At 43.4% G+C, this 18,118-nt stretch overlaps 1 protein-coding gene across 1 annotated transcript; it reads left to right on the plus strand.

Annotated features, from left to right (window-relative positions):
• Nucleotides 1-418: 418 nt before the first annotated feature.
• LOC139050639 (uncharacterized) lies at nt 419-16,563 on the plus strand. The gene is made up of 8 exons (XM_070527229.1): nt 419-598; nt 4,873-4,888; nt 6,136-6,453; nt 6,842-7,183; nt 12,825-12,850; nt 13,944-14,091; nt 14,856-14,979; nt 15,997-16,563. The coding sequence occupies exons 1-8, from the start codon at nt 524-526 to the stop codon at nt 16,028-16,030; spliced, it is 1,083 nt and encodes a 360-aa protein (XP_070383330.1). The 5' UTR covers nt 419-523; the 3' UTR covers nt 16,031-16,563.
• The last annotated feature ends 1,555 nt before the right edge of the window (nt 16,564-18,118 follow it).

Consider the following 18,118-nt stretch of genomic DNA (forward strand, 5'->3'; position numbering starts at 1 on the left):
ATCTTTCTTGCATTACGACAATGTAACTAAGCAATATGTTCGTAAAATAGACATCTGTCTAGAATAGCTTGAATCCGTATGGCAGTACAGTGTTTTGTTAAACAATCGTTGCTAGCTGGCGAACACCAATCTATTGTCTATGTGGTTACATCAAAAGTGTCCAATGCAGACTGCTGCAAAAGGCAGAGATATCTTGAAGGCAGAACAGAGCGGCGTTTACTCGCGTGATTCTTTTGTAGGTAAAATCTTTATTTTCCACCCATCCCAGTATTTGCGGAGGTATTGTTTTCTTGGCTCCAAAGATAGCGCTTCGTCCGCGTAAACTAAAAAGACGTATCGGTTATCAGCGTCTGTAACGCCCCTGAAGCGTTCACGTTGTCTGTCTAGGTATCGGCAGCCGTGGGCGTCAACTAAATGATGGCGCCTCTATAAAAAGGCCTCAGTGGGCGCTATCGGTGCTCTTGAGACACCGGCTGGCGCCCATACATCTTATTCTTTTTTGTCGCATATTCTAGAGGTACGTATGCCCAGCATCATGCAAGGCGGCATCGTCGCATCGGTTCTCTTGGCTTGCCTTATCTTCCAAGTCGCCTCTCAGGTTAGTATTCCGCTAACTACATTACCCATTCCTGTGTTATATTGCCTCAAAACGGCATTATTCAACGGGTCTGGGCCATGAAGAGGCATTCCTCTCAAAGGACGCGCCCACGCAGCACATTTACTGCGGAAAGCAGCCGAGTCGCACCAGCTCGGTCTATGAAAAGTGGCAGCGAAAAGGGTATTTCGTGTAACGTTTGCATTTCGACAGCGGAAGAAGACTCACTGCACGCCTATTGAGGCGTTACTTATAATACTGGCCAGCATGGGCGGAAAACCTATTTTTAATGGCAGGGGCCATTGCTAAAGAAAGTATGACACTTTCGCGACACTTTAGAAGCTTTCGAAATAGGGAAGCGACAGTGGCACACTGCTTCATGAGAATTTTATAGCGACTCAACTCATGTAACCCCTCTCCCGCTCCCTTCACTCCAAGAAAAGAGAGAACATTTTTGCTTCTCGTTGTTTTACTATTCGAGGCATTCTTCTGGAGCCAACGTCTGTGGCTTGAAACCTCGTAAGAAAAACTTGCCAGTATAACTGTTTACGTGCACCTTATCATTAGAGGCACTGATCATTCCTTATAAATAAAATATAAATGATTGCGCAGAATAGTTAGATAGCACTGCCTTGGTTGGTACGGTATGCTTGTCTTTCTTGCGCCAAGAAAAGTAGCAAATACTTTAACCTCTCATAACCTGGATTTAATCACCCAAATAAAAACATTGGAATGCAGTTAGAAATTGTGGTGTGCGAGGTAAAAACACCGAAAATTCCTCTCGCGCCGCATGGTACCTGCGTTTGTAGACTTGCCAGGAAACCCAACTGAGCTTCTAGCACAAAACAATGTCTTTATATTCGCATGTTTTCACACTGAACAATCTAAGCTTTGGTAGGTGCCTGTCTGGCATCTTATTGCAGCCCTTGAAAATGTTGGTATTGCAGAGATAGTGACTTCAATTTGCGCACCTGAATGGGCGCAGTCTCTGAAGTCGTCACCCTTGCTGGAAGCAACACGTGGATATCGTACTTTTCTGAATCATAAATGGCAACATGCTGAAGTGTGTGTGTGCTTTTTATTCTGGTTGACCAAACATAACGTGAAAATCAGGATTTCTCGTGCTAAGGCTTCCCGTTTTGATTCATGCGCTAAGATATGGTATACTGCGAAATCGCGACAGTAGGCTTGAAGAGGTTAACCATATTTTCCTTGGCTCTCTGTACGGTTTGCATGATCTGATGTACACAAATGCATAACGTGAAACGTCTCTAAGTTGCGTGTATTTCTGAAACTCGTGTTGAGTCTTTTCAAGCCCCTTACTCTTTACACAGAAGCTTTCGCTATACGCAAGGAAACACATAAACGAAATTCAACATGAGGCGCCATGATGTTGAGTATTCCATACTTTTCTATCACATTTCTGCAATCAGCCCTCCACGATTGGCCAAAATTTTTTCAGGCCACCGCCACTACCATTATCCGCAACGCGGCGTCAGGACAAACGCGAAAGCTCCTCATCTGATATGACTCGTATTCAGTGAATATGCATGAGTTAACAAAAAAAATTGAAAAGATATATTTCTAATTCTACGCAGTTTAACCATCAGACCTCGGTAATTGGTCAAAATTTTTCGCGCTGCTTATACTTCACCTGTCGGTTACTCAGCGTCACAAAATTGCAATAGCTCACACGTGAAATTAGCATGTACGCATTAAATATGCATCAAAATCACGAACAAAAGTGAATTTGTTTCGAAATAGCTGAAGACAATCCGATTCCGTGATGAATAGGCGATGGCTTGCCTGCCATCGATCTGGCATCGGCTCAGGAGCTTGGGTTTATATTTCTATAATAAAAAAAGTTTGACGTGATTGTATAACGTCGAGTCCTTTCAGCCCGTACACGGCATGACTCTGCCTAATCCTCTCTGCTGACGATCCGTCTCAGCTGCATTTTTACCTTTCCGTTGCACGCCGCCGCAATTTTCAACATTTATATAGGAAAAGCTAAGCAAAATGAAGCGGGCCAATCGCAGGCGCTGCCACCACCCTCTGGATCAGGACATCTACATTCATTCTGTTAGCCCGGCCCCACCAAAACCCTCTCAACTTCTGTTTTTTCTTTGCATCACCTAATGCAAGTAGATCAGGAAATCCTGTCAAGTATTTCGATGCTACTCGCTTTCAAAGCCAAGAAAACTGACTCGCTATAAACGAGGAAAGCGTTTCACTGGTTGGCTCTAACAACACTACGAGCCAGCGCCCGGTGCTTCCGCCAGGGGTTACGTAAATGTCACGTCAGGATATTGGAATAAAAACAGATTGGAATAGCTTCACGTTATAGGGTCCAAGGACTATTTAACGCTACGAAGTATGATATTTTTTCAATGAGGCCGCAGCTAAACATTCAATCTCTTAACTCTCTCATTATATGACGCCTCAGATGGTGCTATCAAGGGCAATAGCTTTATAGATTTGTTCGAATAAAGTTTCTCATCAAAAAACCCAATAGTTAAAGACGGTTTCAGTCTCCCTTAGGCGTTACCCTTCTCCTCTCGTGTTTCCACATTCTCTGGCAACCAAGTAATTCATATAAAGTGGTGCGATGCTTCATATTACAGTCAATAAATCATCAGAACTCACGAACCTTTTGTAATCATGGTTTCGGCAAAACATGCTGCAAAAACCAAGACTGAGAAAGAACAGAGTTGAGCAAGAGCAATAATTTCTTCTTCAGAATGAAATCAGAATTTCGGTTGAGTTCCGCAAACTGCTATACGTTTTTGCAATAACAATTCAAGATAACATTCAATGTCGACAATGAGTAGTTGCTCCGCAAATACCCACTGAAGAGCGGCCTTGCAGACAATAGGAGACGCTCAAGCAGTTCAACGATCGGTATTCTTATCAAAGAGCAGAGCCGCAATAATCGATAGATGACAATAAGAGCAAGTGGGGGCGTCTTGTTATTGAAGCTCTGAGAATTCTTCTAACCTTCGAGTGAAGCAATCGGGTGCACCGACCTCACTTGTACGTGCTACGTTTCGGTATTATGGTTGATGTTTATCTTTCTTGTTTTATCTCAGATTTGTACTTAAGTTATCCTGAGTTAAATGTTGCGGCAATTTCAAGACCTCGCGAAAAACATTCCCAGTTCGGAAATCACCATGGAACCGTACGCTTTACTAAGGCGCCCACTTTTCAGGAATGCTTAAATGTGACGAAATGACTAGGCACTTCGTATTCAGTACTTGCGAAACATGTTTGGAGTGTTAAAAAAATATTTCGTATGGATGCAACGACTAAGGACTACATTAAACCCCAGTTAGGTTTACAAAAGCCCTAGCGCAAGCTTATTTTAATGTAATAAAACTAAACTTTCTGATTTATAAACCTCATTTAGACGATAATTGATCGTTTTCTCCGTAGAACCGTCGCATATTATTTGAAATGCCTCAGGAGGACAATTTATTATCCCATGCGCGCAGTCATCAACGTAATCTTTCAAGATTGTGAAAGGTCGTCGCACATTATCACCGAAATAAACGATTTTCGGCACCGAAAAGCATTTCACTGGTAGGTGTAACAGCCTGGAAGGGCACTTTGAGTTATAGAATTCATCGTGGTGTGTCGCTCTCGAATACATTCGACCCACTGAGCTTCTTTTACGTGCCTATAAGCCAGAGTACGTGAACATTTTTGAAATTCTCCCACATCGAGACATGGCAGTTGTGGCTGGAGATCGCACGCGTGACGTCATGTTCAGCAGCAGAACGTCATAACTCCGGAGCCACTACGGTCGGTTTACAAAAATGTGTAACTTAGACCATGTATTTGCAGGAAGAAAAACAGCCTTAGGCGAGATAAAAAGCTAATGCTAGGCTGGTTATGAACTGCGCGTCCTTTTCGGTACAATCAGCGCTGACTGCGTTGTTGCCCCCAATTGTATCAACGTAGCGTAAGTGTTAGACTCAGAAGTTCTTTTTCTGTATTTAAAGCGTCAACGATCCTTCGCGGAGGTGTAACATATCGCGATCAACGCATTACACATTTCTATGCACATCAGCGAAGCTATGCGTGCCTCTAAATATATTTTGTGTCTTCGATTGCAGTCATCTATTTACATTGGTTGCACTTCCTTTTGTTCGTTAGCGCTGGAAAGAGAGTGCAAGGTGTTTAGTGCAAAATCCACTGAAGTACGCTTCCACCTATGCAGTGATGTTTTCCTCTTTGTTTTTCATGAAACAACCTTTCTGGTGAACTCACCCCGGCAGTCCGTTCAGTACGATGGTAAGTATATTGCACACTACTGAGATAGTAAAAGTAAAAAGAAAGTTATCACAGGAGCCAGTGGCTGCTACCGTGACTATTGTTATGTGCGTAATAACAGTGTCGAAAATATTACAGCGAAGAAAACAGAATTTTGTGTACGTGTCGCGTGGTTGCATAGCAAGAAACACAGAGATTTCAGTAAGGGTAAACCCATCCGTTATGGAAAAATCTTTATCCCTTAATGGAAAGCTTCAAGAGCTTACCACTCTCTTTAATTTTCATTTAGATTAACATAACGATGCCTCTGGGATAACCTAATACAAATTGAGCCAGATAATATGCGCATTGGGCGCTCAAGTACCAACGCTTGAACACCTAAGCGTCACATAGAGTGAATTCTACTTATTCAAGTTCAATAGAAGCACATTGCAGGAGCGCATACTAGTTAGAAGATTGCAGTAAGATTCGAAGAACGCCTGCAGTGTCGCCATGGCAGAAACAACAATTGGCACTATGTTTACACGCTTGCAAATATGTCTCTTGCAGAAGTAGACTCCTATTTATTTTTCTGTATAGAGCTAATTACTGGGAGGGGTATTTCGACACAACACAGCGCTGACAGCGACTGTAAATTAAGTGGACAAGTGCTATTTTATATTTAGAATCCAAACCTGAAATTTTTCTCTTATTGGTTGGCCGCAGTGTACACCTTTTCAGACTATAAATGTCATCTTCGTAGGTGAAAAATTGGTTCTGCCTCACTTAAGTATGCAGCAACTGCCAACATCCCTGTCTTGTGTCGCCTTTCTGTATGTGCCGTTATTTCGCCCAGTGCCGAAGATGAACGAACATTACTAAATCTTATGTTTACACTACTCTTAAATAAAAAAAAACTTATAACCCAGCTTACACTTAATCAGTTTTACTACTTATAGAGTTACAGTCAGAATAGGATGAAATGATGACGGAGAAACGAATCTAGCGATGCTAATGACATCTACCTTTGTTGTGAAAGCCCTCATCGAAAGAGAATTTAATTCGAGGACATGTATACACTCGAGTCGGATCCTAAAAAGGAATGGCTCCCGGACCATCCAGCTTGCCTAAATGCACAGGAAGGCGCACTAATTCTGAACATGTGCCAATACCCGAGTACCCATATTTGTGTTTGTGTTTAAGCGATGCAAATGTTTCGTGACCCTGTCTACTGCATTAGACGACGTAAACTTTGTTTGTTCTTGTCCCCGTGCCAACATCAATCGCAGCGGAGAAGCGTGCCCCCCATGACGTCCGGGCCGCCATGAACGAGGGCTTGTGTGACAGCGGAGTCTCTGAGACGCCCGTCAGCGCCTTCGTTAGCTGGCAGCCGCCGCGGGTTGTCACCAGCCCGATTGTAGCCTACGTCGTTCACGTCTTCTCAGTCCGGGGCATCGACACCCAGGTCCGCGTCGCTCCCAATGTGACGCAACATGTCGTGGATTTCATGGAATGCTGGAGCGCGTACGTACTTCGCGTCGAGGCTCAATTCAAGTCCGGAGAGTCGTCGATGTCTCGTGCCATGTTCTACAGCACCGGAAACAGAGGTAACGAGTTGGAATCAATCGTAGATCAATGGTACGAAAAACGTGCGACTAGTATTTTAAAATATTTCCGTGTATAATGAACATTTTCACTGAGCTTTCACATTTCATGAATTTACGGTTTGCATAGGATAAAGGTAAACAAAATTATGCGTGTCACTGTTTGTTGTGATCCATTTAATTAAGCGCTTAAGTAAATCATCATTTAACGTAGATTGCAACATGTGCGTTTGGTTTGCATGTTTTCTTTCTTTCCGGCAGTACCTTAAATGCCCACTGCTTAATCACCCAGCAGAACTTTTTCTTTGCTAGTTGGTGCATATTACTGAAGGACAATAGCGCATTCTTGAGTCATCTGTTTGGCGCTATAGTACTTCTCAATCACCCACAGAGCGCAGGTTCTTTCCCCAAGATCTGCGCGCCGTCGAAGACATGACAAACTGTGAGAACGGAGGCAAGTACGGCTCCGTTCAGCTGCGGTGGAAGCCTGCCCAGCTGGGAAAGCTGAATGTAACGGGCTACACCGTGGCGATCTACGCCGACAAAGGCACGGCGAACTTCTTCGGCCTTACCGACGACGCCAGGAGTTTCAAGTACGTCCACGTCCACTGCAAGGGTACCACGGTCATCGGCGTTTCTGCCACGACTCGAGTAAGCTTGGAGTTTCTCGACTACAACGCGGGCGAGATCATCTTCCCGGCTGCCTACGTAGCATTCTCCACCGACACCAAGCGTGAGTCCCTCAATCCTAAAAAGGATAGATTCTTGTGAGGTTACTCTAGTAGTGCTATAGCTTGCAGACCACTTTGTGCACACCATTTTTGAGGGGCGAACAAGCATGAAGGTGATGTCTCAAGCGCGGCTGCCATGACATGTTTCCAGCTCCGAAATTACTTTTGCCCCATGCGGCCTACAAGGACTTAGCCTTCGAGATCTGTTTTGTTTACTCAGAGACAATGTCACTGGGGGATGGATTTAGACACCATCTAGGCAGCACCTCTACAAGCCTCAGCATTGTGATTGCTACACAGAGCCAACATTTTGAATCCCAGTTGTCGCTTAGAGTTGGCATAAATTATACTAAATCTATGGCTTGTTGAGGTGGTCGGCTGACCGGTTGCAGGCTTCATTGGTGCCGTTTAGCATTGGCTTGTGGGTTCTAGGTATGTTCGTTACGAGCACTTGAAGAGATCATTTGGCATGTATGCACGTGGCCTTACAGCGGCCTGGACCTTTATTTGTTTTTGCCACTGAGCTAGTGGGACCTGAATCAATGGTTTCACCGCTTCAGACAAACTTCATGTACAAAACTCTCAGTCTCGTTCTCCATAAGTTCCACGAAGTGGAACTTTGTTAAACTGTGTTTCACTTAGTTTGTGAAATCTGTCTGGAACCACGCCAAGATGCTGCTCTTAGTGAGGTTAGGATGCAATTAGGATGGTTTTGCTATACCAGTGCCAGAAAGCTCGACAGAGGACAGAGTTGATGTTCAAGGACGTTGGTTTCATCTAGGTGGCACTTATGATGTTTTTGCTAATATGTTCTACTTAGTAAAACCTATGTAGAACGACATCGAGAGCACAGTGCGTAAAAAACGAGAAGATAGGCACTAACTTTTAAGTTACCTTTATTACTTGTCTACGGGGTGGACGTTCTACTAACGAACCGTACTTTGAAAGTATGGACTGCTCTATACCCGCCCTTCGGCAGCTGTTCTTACGCTTTGCTTCAAAGCAGTAGTGAAATAGGCGAGCTACAACCATGGAAGGAAGCTAAGAAGGAAAAGTGCTTCTTTGCACTTTTCTTTCTCGTCTTCCATCCGTGTTCTAGCGCGCCTATTTTATACTTTTTATGTTGGGCCAATTCGCCCAGCAGCAAGTTTTACTAATCTGTGTTTGAAACACACGATCACGTCAAACCTACTACGCTGCTAGCACATCCCCATAGTTGTCGAAGGTTTGGTCGAGAGATACCAACACAAGTCCCGCGTGCGCGACCCAAGGGCTCAAGGATCTTCTGCTGCCGCTCCGCTCACTCAAGGATCGAGGTTGCAGTTTTCGAACAATTCTGCAAGCATCAGCTATTATAGCAACACCGCATTTATAGCTGCCAGAATTTGTTCGTGAAGCATCTGTGTCAGTTAAGTACTCCACGTGTTGCAGGTACAGAAAGCGCAATTTGCGCATTTAACAGCGGCTGTGCATTTGAACTTCCAGGAGAACTGGCGTGCATCATCACTGCAGTAATAGAAGACGTCATCGTGTCTCTAAATTATCAGAATCCTTTGAGATACTTTCCAGCGCTGTGTTTCGCATCGAATAACTGCGAACTGGTGTCGTTTCCAGATTTATTGAACCATATATATATATATATATATATATATATATATATATATATAGCCAAGATGAGGAGTTAGCCGCTTATGGAGGTACGAGAGCGCCATCCAGGCTGCTTTGATGGTGCGCATGGTAGGCAGCAATGATGGAGCACTCTGCAAGCAGATCTCGAGATTTTCTAATCACAATGGTTTTCGCACTGCACGCAGCTTGTTTGCAGTCGGTGCAAGCGTGCTTCGTCGTATGGACTTTTCCTGACAGAGCGTCGATGACACCATTATTTCAGGCAATTGAAGCTCAGCCTATAGCAAGAACTGACGCACACGACAATGGGGGACCAGCCTGTTATTCGCGAGGATAAAAGTGGACTGTTTATTCCAGACGGTTTGTTGACATACTGTTATAAACATGAGTTAACAGAAGGACTGAGCTATGACAAACAAAAGCACAAGGGCAGCACACATGCACGTTCCTGTTGCATCACCAAACCCAGTCAAAAGAATTATGAAGGTTTGTTTACGCTGCGATTCCTGCATATATTAATTATCTTTAGCAGAAAATACTATCGATGGCACACTAACAAGTTTTCCTACGTGCTCATTTACCAAGACGTAGGCCTCACTTTAATCACTTGCGTTCTGCCGTGCATGTTTGGCAAGACAGCTGTGCTTTCGAACTGGGGTGAGCACTTGCAATGAGAAACATAGGATGATAGGTTAGCTGGGTGGCTGGTACATGGGCCGTTATTTCTATGCTCTCTGCCCCACGTTTTAATGCACCATTCGTTGTGCACAACGTACTTTCCTCTGCAGGTCGAACAAAATTCGTAAATTACTTCTTTTTCGCAGTATACAAACTGGCAGGTGGCTGACACCACAATTGGTATTTTAAGGACTCAGTCCATTGCAACCATTTAATCTTCTACATATTCCCGTCAGTTATCCGACGCAGAAAACAAAACTTTACCTCCTTGCTTATTGGATAACTTTTTTTCATCTAGTGCGAAACTTTATGTATATACGGCAATACAATAGGTCTTGCTCTAGCTGTCTTTACTACGATTTACTTTTTAAATGTTTCTCTTGCTACTGATTGTTGTTAACCTTTTCTAGGCTATTAGTGCAATCAGGCTGTCGGGGACATTGCTTTTCTTGGGTATTTCCAAATGAATACTTTCACTTCATGCAGCCTTATGGAAACCAGCTTTCCTTGTACATTTCGTTAGGCACTGCATCCCTCCGTTTTTATTTACAAGGTTTGATCGCGCGGGATCGCGTCTCATGATTGCCTTATCGCCTATCTTTAGTTATCTCCTAAACGTGGGCTCCAAATTCGCCTGCATCGTGAAACCTTACAAGTGCGCTGAATTGGCAGTTCATACGTGAAGTCCTCTTCGCCGTACACATATTTGAGCTGCTGAATAATTGCCGTCACATTAACAGACCTCGCTTTTTTGAGCGATAAACATTGCGAAAAATCATCGACGTACCTGTTGTAAACCTTTACATACACATCATTCGATAATGACATTATTACTCGGTCGCCCATCACCATGCCAACGTTGAATAGCAATGGGACTGTGCAAGATTCAATGCAAATTCCGTCTCGTTGCTCTTAGCGAACAGTCCAACATTCAATAAACAATATTAATAGATAAGCTCTGAATATCTCCAGAAAACCATGCACATTAGGTCCACATTGTGCCTCGCAGTTCCTTTTGACAAGAGCCTTAATGCGCTATTTCAATTCTTAGCTAATAGCTCTGTTGTGGGATACTGTGAAATGTATTTTTTTTTGACGTCTGTGGACATCGACCTTATTGGCTCACTTTTCGTGATGTAGGAGATCACTTGTTCGTACCCTCGCGCCACGCAGGGGTTTTGCACTGGGAACATAAACTGCTGCCTCTGTAGATGCGCTGCCAAACTTCGTTGCCATGCTGCTTTGCTCTCGACAATAGTTGAGATAGGGTAGCTTTTATTGCGCATATTATGCAAAACATTGACGGTATAGTTAGCTTCTCACTTCCTTTAACAACCCTTTTGGACTTCCCAACGCCCAATCTCGCACACGTATTCGCTGCCTAGCTTTGCACCTCCTCAAGGAGTGTTTCCTCGTGTTGGGTTGCTGAGCACAAGGTCACGTGATCGAAACCCGGCCATGGCAGCCGCAATTCGATGGGAGCGAAATGCGAAAACACCCATGTACTTAGATCGATATGCACGTTATAGAACACCAGATGGTCGAAATTTCCGGAGTCCTCCGCTACGGCGTGCCTCATAATCAGAAAGTGGTTTTGGCACGTAAAACCACATAATTTCTTTTTCTTTAGTATTTCGTCGATTCGCGCAGCGTCAAAGTTCATGGCTAGCGCTTCTACCTCATTTAGGTGATGTTCGTCATTCTTCATAACGACAAACCTTGCAGTCTTGTCAGTAAGGACCACGTTCAAGTTGGCTTTTACAAGGTAGTTTGCCATTTCATTCAATGCACATCCTCTCATTCGTGGACTTGAGTACTGCATCAAGGAGCCCCGGGATTCCAAAATCGTAGCTTCTTTTTGCTGCTAAGGGAAACGACCAGCAGTTGAAACTAACCATTCGAATGAGCTTCACAGGTTCGACATAAGGTTTTGCAGCAATATTTGGTCATTTGTGGAGCATCGCTTGCACTTTGGTACGTGACTGGCAATCCTATATGTGTTTGTGGCCCTATCTTTCGTAAGGCATTTGCTGCTTCTTCTGAGGTAACGCAGAGAGATTCATTTTCCATCGTTATTCCCTAAGTGTGTGTGCCATGTGATAAAGAAGGAAAGTTATAAATGTCGGGACATTTATTTCCTGAGAACTGTTGCAGGCTACGTGGAAGCATTTTTGATAAAATTGTGCTTCCTTTCAGGCTTCTGTGTGACGAACCTTGCATACTGTGCAAGCACTTCCCGCGAATAACAGGGTGTTGAACCAACTGTGTAAAACTGGCCTCAATGAAAGCTCTACAACAGCTGACGTGCCTGAATCTTTATATGCATTAGCGACACGAGAGGGGTGATTAAGAAAATCTGTGTGTTATTGTTTAATATTCTATTCTCCGTCTCTCAATACAAGCAATATGTGCTATTTGCATTTTATTTGCTTGGAAACCTACATCGATCGAAAAGGCACCGCGACAATGAGAAGGCATCGTGTAAATACTATGAATTGCCACAATGTTCACTGCACCACTGAATGTTGAGCGGCATAGTTGAAAGAATGGTTATTCTTGAGTCAAGGAAGAGTATTTATTCTCCAGCATGTATTTTGGATTTACCGTACCTTCAGGCACCTATTTATATGACTTTACGCGACCTTCTTTATTATACACAACTATTTAGCAGACGTTTCATCTATATGTGTGTACTTACGCATGAAAACCAAACGTGTTTCTCAGAATGCCATGTGAGTTTTTCTTGTTTTATCCCCTAACATAGGGACGGAGCACAAGAATTCCTTTTTTTGAAACGTCGTCCCTGTTGCGAAATCCTGCAGAAATGATTGGCTATGTAATGTTGCCGCCTGCTGTCAAGGTTAGCCTAGATGATCGAGCGGCCATCCTTAAGAGGCGTTGGTATTAAATTCAATCTGCAGACAAGGACGACATTTTCTTTGATGTTAGGCTTTCCTTCTGAGATAGAGGTACGGGTTTGTTTTGTGGATTTTTGCTGCCTGCTGGTTTAACATTCTTTCCCATCATTAAAATATTATTTTTGTTACCTTCCTACATTTTGGGACACAAGGATTAGCGTAAATATAAGCTCAATACAAAAGGCAACGCTCACAAAATCCAACTACATATCTATGCCTTGCTCGTTGCGTACTGGATGGGTAACAACCATTGCATATTGCGAATATAGCTATCACTGCACGAACGCCTTTGATTCCTGAGTGTAGAGGCCAATTTTTTAGGATCCTGTAATGATATGGTAGCTCTTTTCTAATTTAGTTTCCATATATTCACCAAGGTATCTGTTTGACTATAACGTGTCCTTTTTTTCTTTTTCAGCGTATATTATTCCTGCAGATGGAGCTGTAAGTTTGTATATTTATTCTTTTTACTCTTTGTAAAAGTTTTCCATTAAGGGGTGCTATGAATACTTACATATAGATCGACCTAAAATCTTTCAAACTTGTGTATTTTAAACATACCTTTCTGATTCAAAGTATCCCTTCGAACACGTTTTTATTTTTTAAACATGAGCGTAGCCGTTCCCATGGGGAAACTCAGTTTTCGCATTCCAGCTTTCTCTGCGACACCACGAAATTATCCAAGTAATCATAGATAGCCACGTGGCACAGCTCGTCGTTGCGCTAATCAGCGAAATAGCAGTCATTTACATAATTTCTGGTCACTGCGCATATTATATTTTATTAAGACTTGTTACTAGTATAATAGCAACAAGCGCAATCAATGTTTCTTTTTAAGCGAAAAAAGAGAATATCCGACTTGAAGCCATGCCTTCTCGGAATGAAATTTGTGACAGCGTAAGGATATAGCGGCCAGGGCGGTTCATTAACCTTATTCTTAACAAGGTCAACGAGCGATTTGCTTTGGCCTAGTATGCTAAGTAAGCATGTGGAAATAAGCAAGGGCAACTCAAGGCACTTCCTCAAAAGGTCATCGACGTCTCCCCCCTAACATTGTGCGATTGAAAGGATTTTCCGAACTGGCATGTTACCAATCTTGTTGACTATCGTTAAATATTCTAAGGTGCATAATTACACTTCTTACAAAAGAAAGCTTTCCCCTACCCTCCTTATGTCTACACACATGAACGAAACAAACTTCGTTCCACTCTTCGCAAATGGGAAACAGATGACCTGAGAAAAACCATAGTATTGCAGCTTGCGTGCGCCTTTCGCGTCATACTTAAACATGACGTGAGAGCGTAAAATATAGCATGGAATCGGCAGCTTCACTCATAGCTGAAGCAGCACAAATACACTTACAGTAAAGAAACAGACAAGGAACTGAAGAATGCAGCTGAAACGCCTAATCGATAGGCTATAATATATAACGTTTCCGAAACGTTATCAGAGACGTGTGGTTTCGTTGAGAATACTCTTTTGAGGTCTTCTGAGGAGGTAGCATCTGACTTTGATCCCGGTGTGATTCTGGCTCCAGACCACAACTGCCTCAACCACTACCACTGAACAAAGCACTACGAAGCTGAGCACAACTACGAAGCACGGCACCACGACTGCGGTCGCTAGCACTGAACACAGCGCCACGACAACGGAGCATCACTACAGCAGCACTATTTCGAATGACGGTAATGTTACCGTTTTGGTTCGTTGTCCTGGGGCTGCACGTTGCTCTGGCGGGCTCTAGACTAGGGTAATTTTGACCGTCTGGGGCTCCTCAACATGTACCCGGTTAAACACAGGTGCCTAGATAAAACTGTGTCTAGCTTTACTTACGTTATGAACAAGAAAAAGTAAAACGAGGCGCGTGATCTTTGTTAGTCATTGTCATGCGAATGAACAGGCTTAGAAAACAAGGACAGCATTGGATGAAAGGCTTTATCGTTATGCGGAAAATTAGTTCTGTGGTCTCCCGCAAGGTGGAGGAAATATCATCCAATAGAAACAAAAAGGACCATGGAAATTTACAAGAATGAGAAGAAAGACATTAGATGGGCAAACCTGTACAATAACACAAAGGGCAGTGTCTTGCTATTTAAGGGTCGAGCCGGTTGCCTGAAGACAAAAACATACTAGAGCTAATATTGGAAAATAGATGAGGCATGTGTATGCTGCAGCGAAAATCCGCAGACCACTCATCACGTCCAAACGGAACGCGAAGATAATCACCCAATCAGAACCATAGGTAACGTACATGATATTTTTTTTATTTGTTGCTAATGCATTTTGTTTCTGCAATGCCTGCAATACTTTGAGAAATATTGAAAAGCTTAAGTATTTAGAAAATTATTATTTATCAGAATAGTGTACTCAATCTCACTCTCGATTGTAAATAAGGCTTTTTCTACTCTTTCTGTGACACAAATTTTCCATATACCTGTACTGTCCACAGTGGAGCCCGTTTCAACAGGCGTGTCCACCTCAACGATCCTGTGCGCCGTCCTCATTCCCTTGGCAGTCGTAATACTGGCAGTGCTCCTCTTCTTCGGCTACAAGAAGTTCAAGCGACCAGAGGGGTGAGATTTCTTCTGAGTTTGCGACGACGAGACGCCCGTTTAGAATTCAACATGTGGTGGCCCAAAAATACCTCATACGGAAGATCACTTCCCAAGCGTCTTGTTGTTACTGGCTGTCGTGTTCGGAAAGTCAATATTTCTTGTTTTCTTGCTTAAACATCGTGGTTTTATTGTGATAACTGCATGCATATGTGGGTGAACAAAGTAATCGTGTCGTTATGTTTATCGCGGTAAAAAAAAAAAACATTTTTTCTTTGCTTCAACACCGAGATGATGATGTTATATCTTAGGGCGGATAGGCATATTGATCCTACATTCTTCATCCTCATGGTAATTTCTGCTTTCCCAAAAGCACGTCACGGGTATTCTTCGTCTTTCAAGATGACACTGCGATATAGATGAGGAAAATTAGCGTCAGTTTTCTAAGAAATACAAACATGCGAATTTAGTATAACTACTTGCGTACAGTTTCGCGGGTATCCGACATCATGCCTGAGATTACATGTAATATCGTGGGAGATAATCACAGAGAGGCTTGAAGGCAATATGCAACGTAATGGATCTCGTGTCTCAAGAGGATAATTAAATGACAAAATTTTGCTCAATTTGTCATGAGAGCAATGGTGAAACTTAACGTGCATTTTTATAAAATTACAATTTCTAAACAGTTAAGGATGTCAATAGTAAGCGCGCTTAAGCAAGGCTTAGTATATATATATTCTTTAAAATATCGAATGAAGATATTGCATACGCAGTGTCGAAAGTTACAACGTCATTTACCTTTGCTGTGTCTCTGCTGGCTGAGAATTCGAACTACCCTTAAGGCAGTCCCACATATTAAGTGTGAGCACATCCAGATGTTTAGTAAACAAATATTAATAAAAATGTGCGGTTATCACTAGCGTTGCTGCTTTGTGTTGACTTTGCTGAATGCTCTTTGGAAAGTTTCTAGCCCTCTTAGTTTCTCTTACAATACCATGCTCAACCCGCCTCTCTTCGCTTGCTTTTATATTACAGGGAAGGCATTCTGAGCACCAGCGGCAGCGCCTAGACTGCTTCACGAAAGCTGCACACAGAATGCGTCTCTCCTGTGTCGCTTACAGTTAGGAGTTTCCTTCACAACTGGTTCACCGCTCACTGGAATCACTGACAATGCTGCATGCGACGCCTGCGGCAGGGCAAAATAGCTGCGTGCTTACTTATTGCGCCAATCTCTTCGCATTGAATTACAAAGACAATTTCTGTTCGACCTATTGGGACTACACTATGACCACCCGCTGCTAATGCAGGGGCTCTTGGAACACCTTCGCCGCCGATGGTCGGTGCGCGAAGCAGTCAAGGCGCTTTCGTGTTTTTTGAAGGTGTCTGGCCTGCGCGAACGTCGTGGACTGCTTCGTGTTGTCCGCACACACGCGCGCATTCATCGCTGCTTTCGTTTCCCTTTTCCTTCTTTCTGTGACATTGTTCTCCTGCCCCTGCATAGAGTAGTCTTCCTTCTTTAATGGTGTTGTGTATATCGGCGCACAGAAATTTCGAACTTGCAGGCTTGTGTCAATAAACGAAGATTTTGTCTTTCTACCACCGGCAGTGCCCCTTACGCATCATATTGTAGTCATGCGAGATAGCATTGTTTTGCTGTATTTGCGACCATTGAAAGCTTAGAAAACATGCGGCAGTGAAAGAAAACAACTTTTACTGCTACGTTTTCATTACCTTTTACTTTATCATCGAGGTTTTTTTTCTTCCTTTTTATATGTCCACGTACTTTCCCAAAAGCATTGGTATTGACAGGGTGAAGCAAAACAAACTATACTCGGAACACTTTTTCAAAGGTTGTTTTTATTCGCCACTGCAAGACGCACAAAAACCGAGACATGTATGAAAACAGATGTTAAACAGCAAAAGAAATGACGACTGTACGCTGTTAAAGGATTTATATTAGCAGTGCGACAAGCTCGCAGCAAACAAAATCAATAAAATGGCACTCGACGCTCGAGCAGAGTAAGTCCTCACTTCCCAAATCGCATTTCCTAATTGTGGTTCTTATCGGCAAACGAAAACCTGACAGTATGAATCTGCCCTTTCTATGGCGCTTGCACTGCCACTGAAGCTAACAATAATGGCGATTAGCGCTGCTCAAATGACACTACGCCCGGAGCTGACTGTTCTGCAACTGACAGGAAGAACAAATAGGTGGCACAACTGCTTCGTCTCTGACAAACACAAAATATTGTTCTTAGCTTTACAGAGAGCCTTCCACAGTGCGAATCACTGCCAGAGCGAAATAAATGACTAATCTTATTCGCCCAGCATATCTCAGAAAGCAATTAAATGCTTGTACAACCAAGATATAGGCAGCGCTTCAACAAACACATTAAACCTTGTACGTTCCCAGGCTTATGGCTTGGGGCGCCCAATGACCTTAAGCTAGATGAGCAATTCTCAAGATCAGTAGGCTGTTTCAAGTGGGCATTTCAGTTTGCAAACATCAGCGAGCAAGCCAGATATCTCCGAAAATGCGAGATCAAACACTTATTTTGCAGCAATTTTCTGTTTGCCGGCGCCTCAATCACTGCTCCTATGGCACTGCTAAGCCCTAATGGCTTAGACGGGGGAGCCGGCGTTGACGTACTTTCTGATACCCATGGCGCGACGAAGCAAGAAAATTGCTGAGAAGTGCAGCATAATATCGAAGGCGCTCTCGTAGCTGTCTCTTAACACAGACAAGCCTTGCTAACGACATGCTTGAGAGAGAGGGAGACGGAGAAGCAATGAGAGGAGAAAAAAAGATTGAATGGATCTGTGGATCCTACGCCGCGTTTCGCTTTGCAAGTACGCCCGGGTCATTAGTGAGGACCAAGTCATTAGTTTCTTGCACGGCGCGGAATCTTTCAGAGGCATCAAAGTGCAAGCGGCACTGAGCTTATCTTCTTTCTGCCTCTCACTCGCCCTCCGATGCATGTGTCAACTTTACGGGCGAAAGTAATAACTTGCAGCGCACGGGCTACTACAGGACGCACCCTATATAAGCTCGACGAGTACATATATTACGCCAAAGGCGTTACATCGCAACCAGCAGATCCTTTTTCGTTTACGTTGCGTGGTAAGGAACCATGTTCGTACCCAGAGCACCGGGTGC

Source organism: Dermacentor albipictus, chromosome 10 (assembly GCF_038994185.2).
Source record: "Dermacentor albipictus isolate Rhodes 1998 colony chromosome 10, USDA_Dalb.pri_finalv2, whole genome shotgun sequence".
Classification (NCBI taxonomy): domain Eukaryota; kingdom Metazoa; phylum Arthropoda; class Arachnida; order Ixodida; family Ixodidae; genus Dermacentor; species Dermacentor albipictus.

Bases quoted from the DNA above. Each gene is read 5' to 3' on its own strand.
- LOC139050639 (XM_070527229.1), top strand. From the start codon at position 524: ATGCCCAGCATCATGCAAGGCGGCATCGTCGCATCGGTTCTCTTGGCT. The intron at 14,092-14,855 runs GTAATGTTACCG...TACTGTCCACAG, and splicing joins CAGCACTATTTCGAATGACG to TGGAGCCCGTTTCAACAGGC. The intron at 14,980-15,996 runs GTGAGATTTCTT...TTTATATTACAG, and splicing joins AAGTTCAAGCGACCAGAGGG to GGAAGGCATTCTGAGCACCA.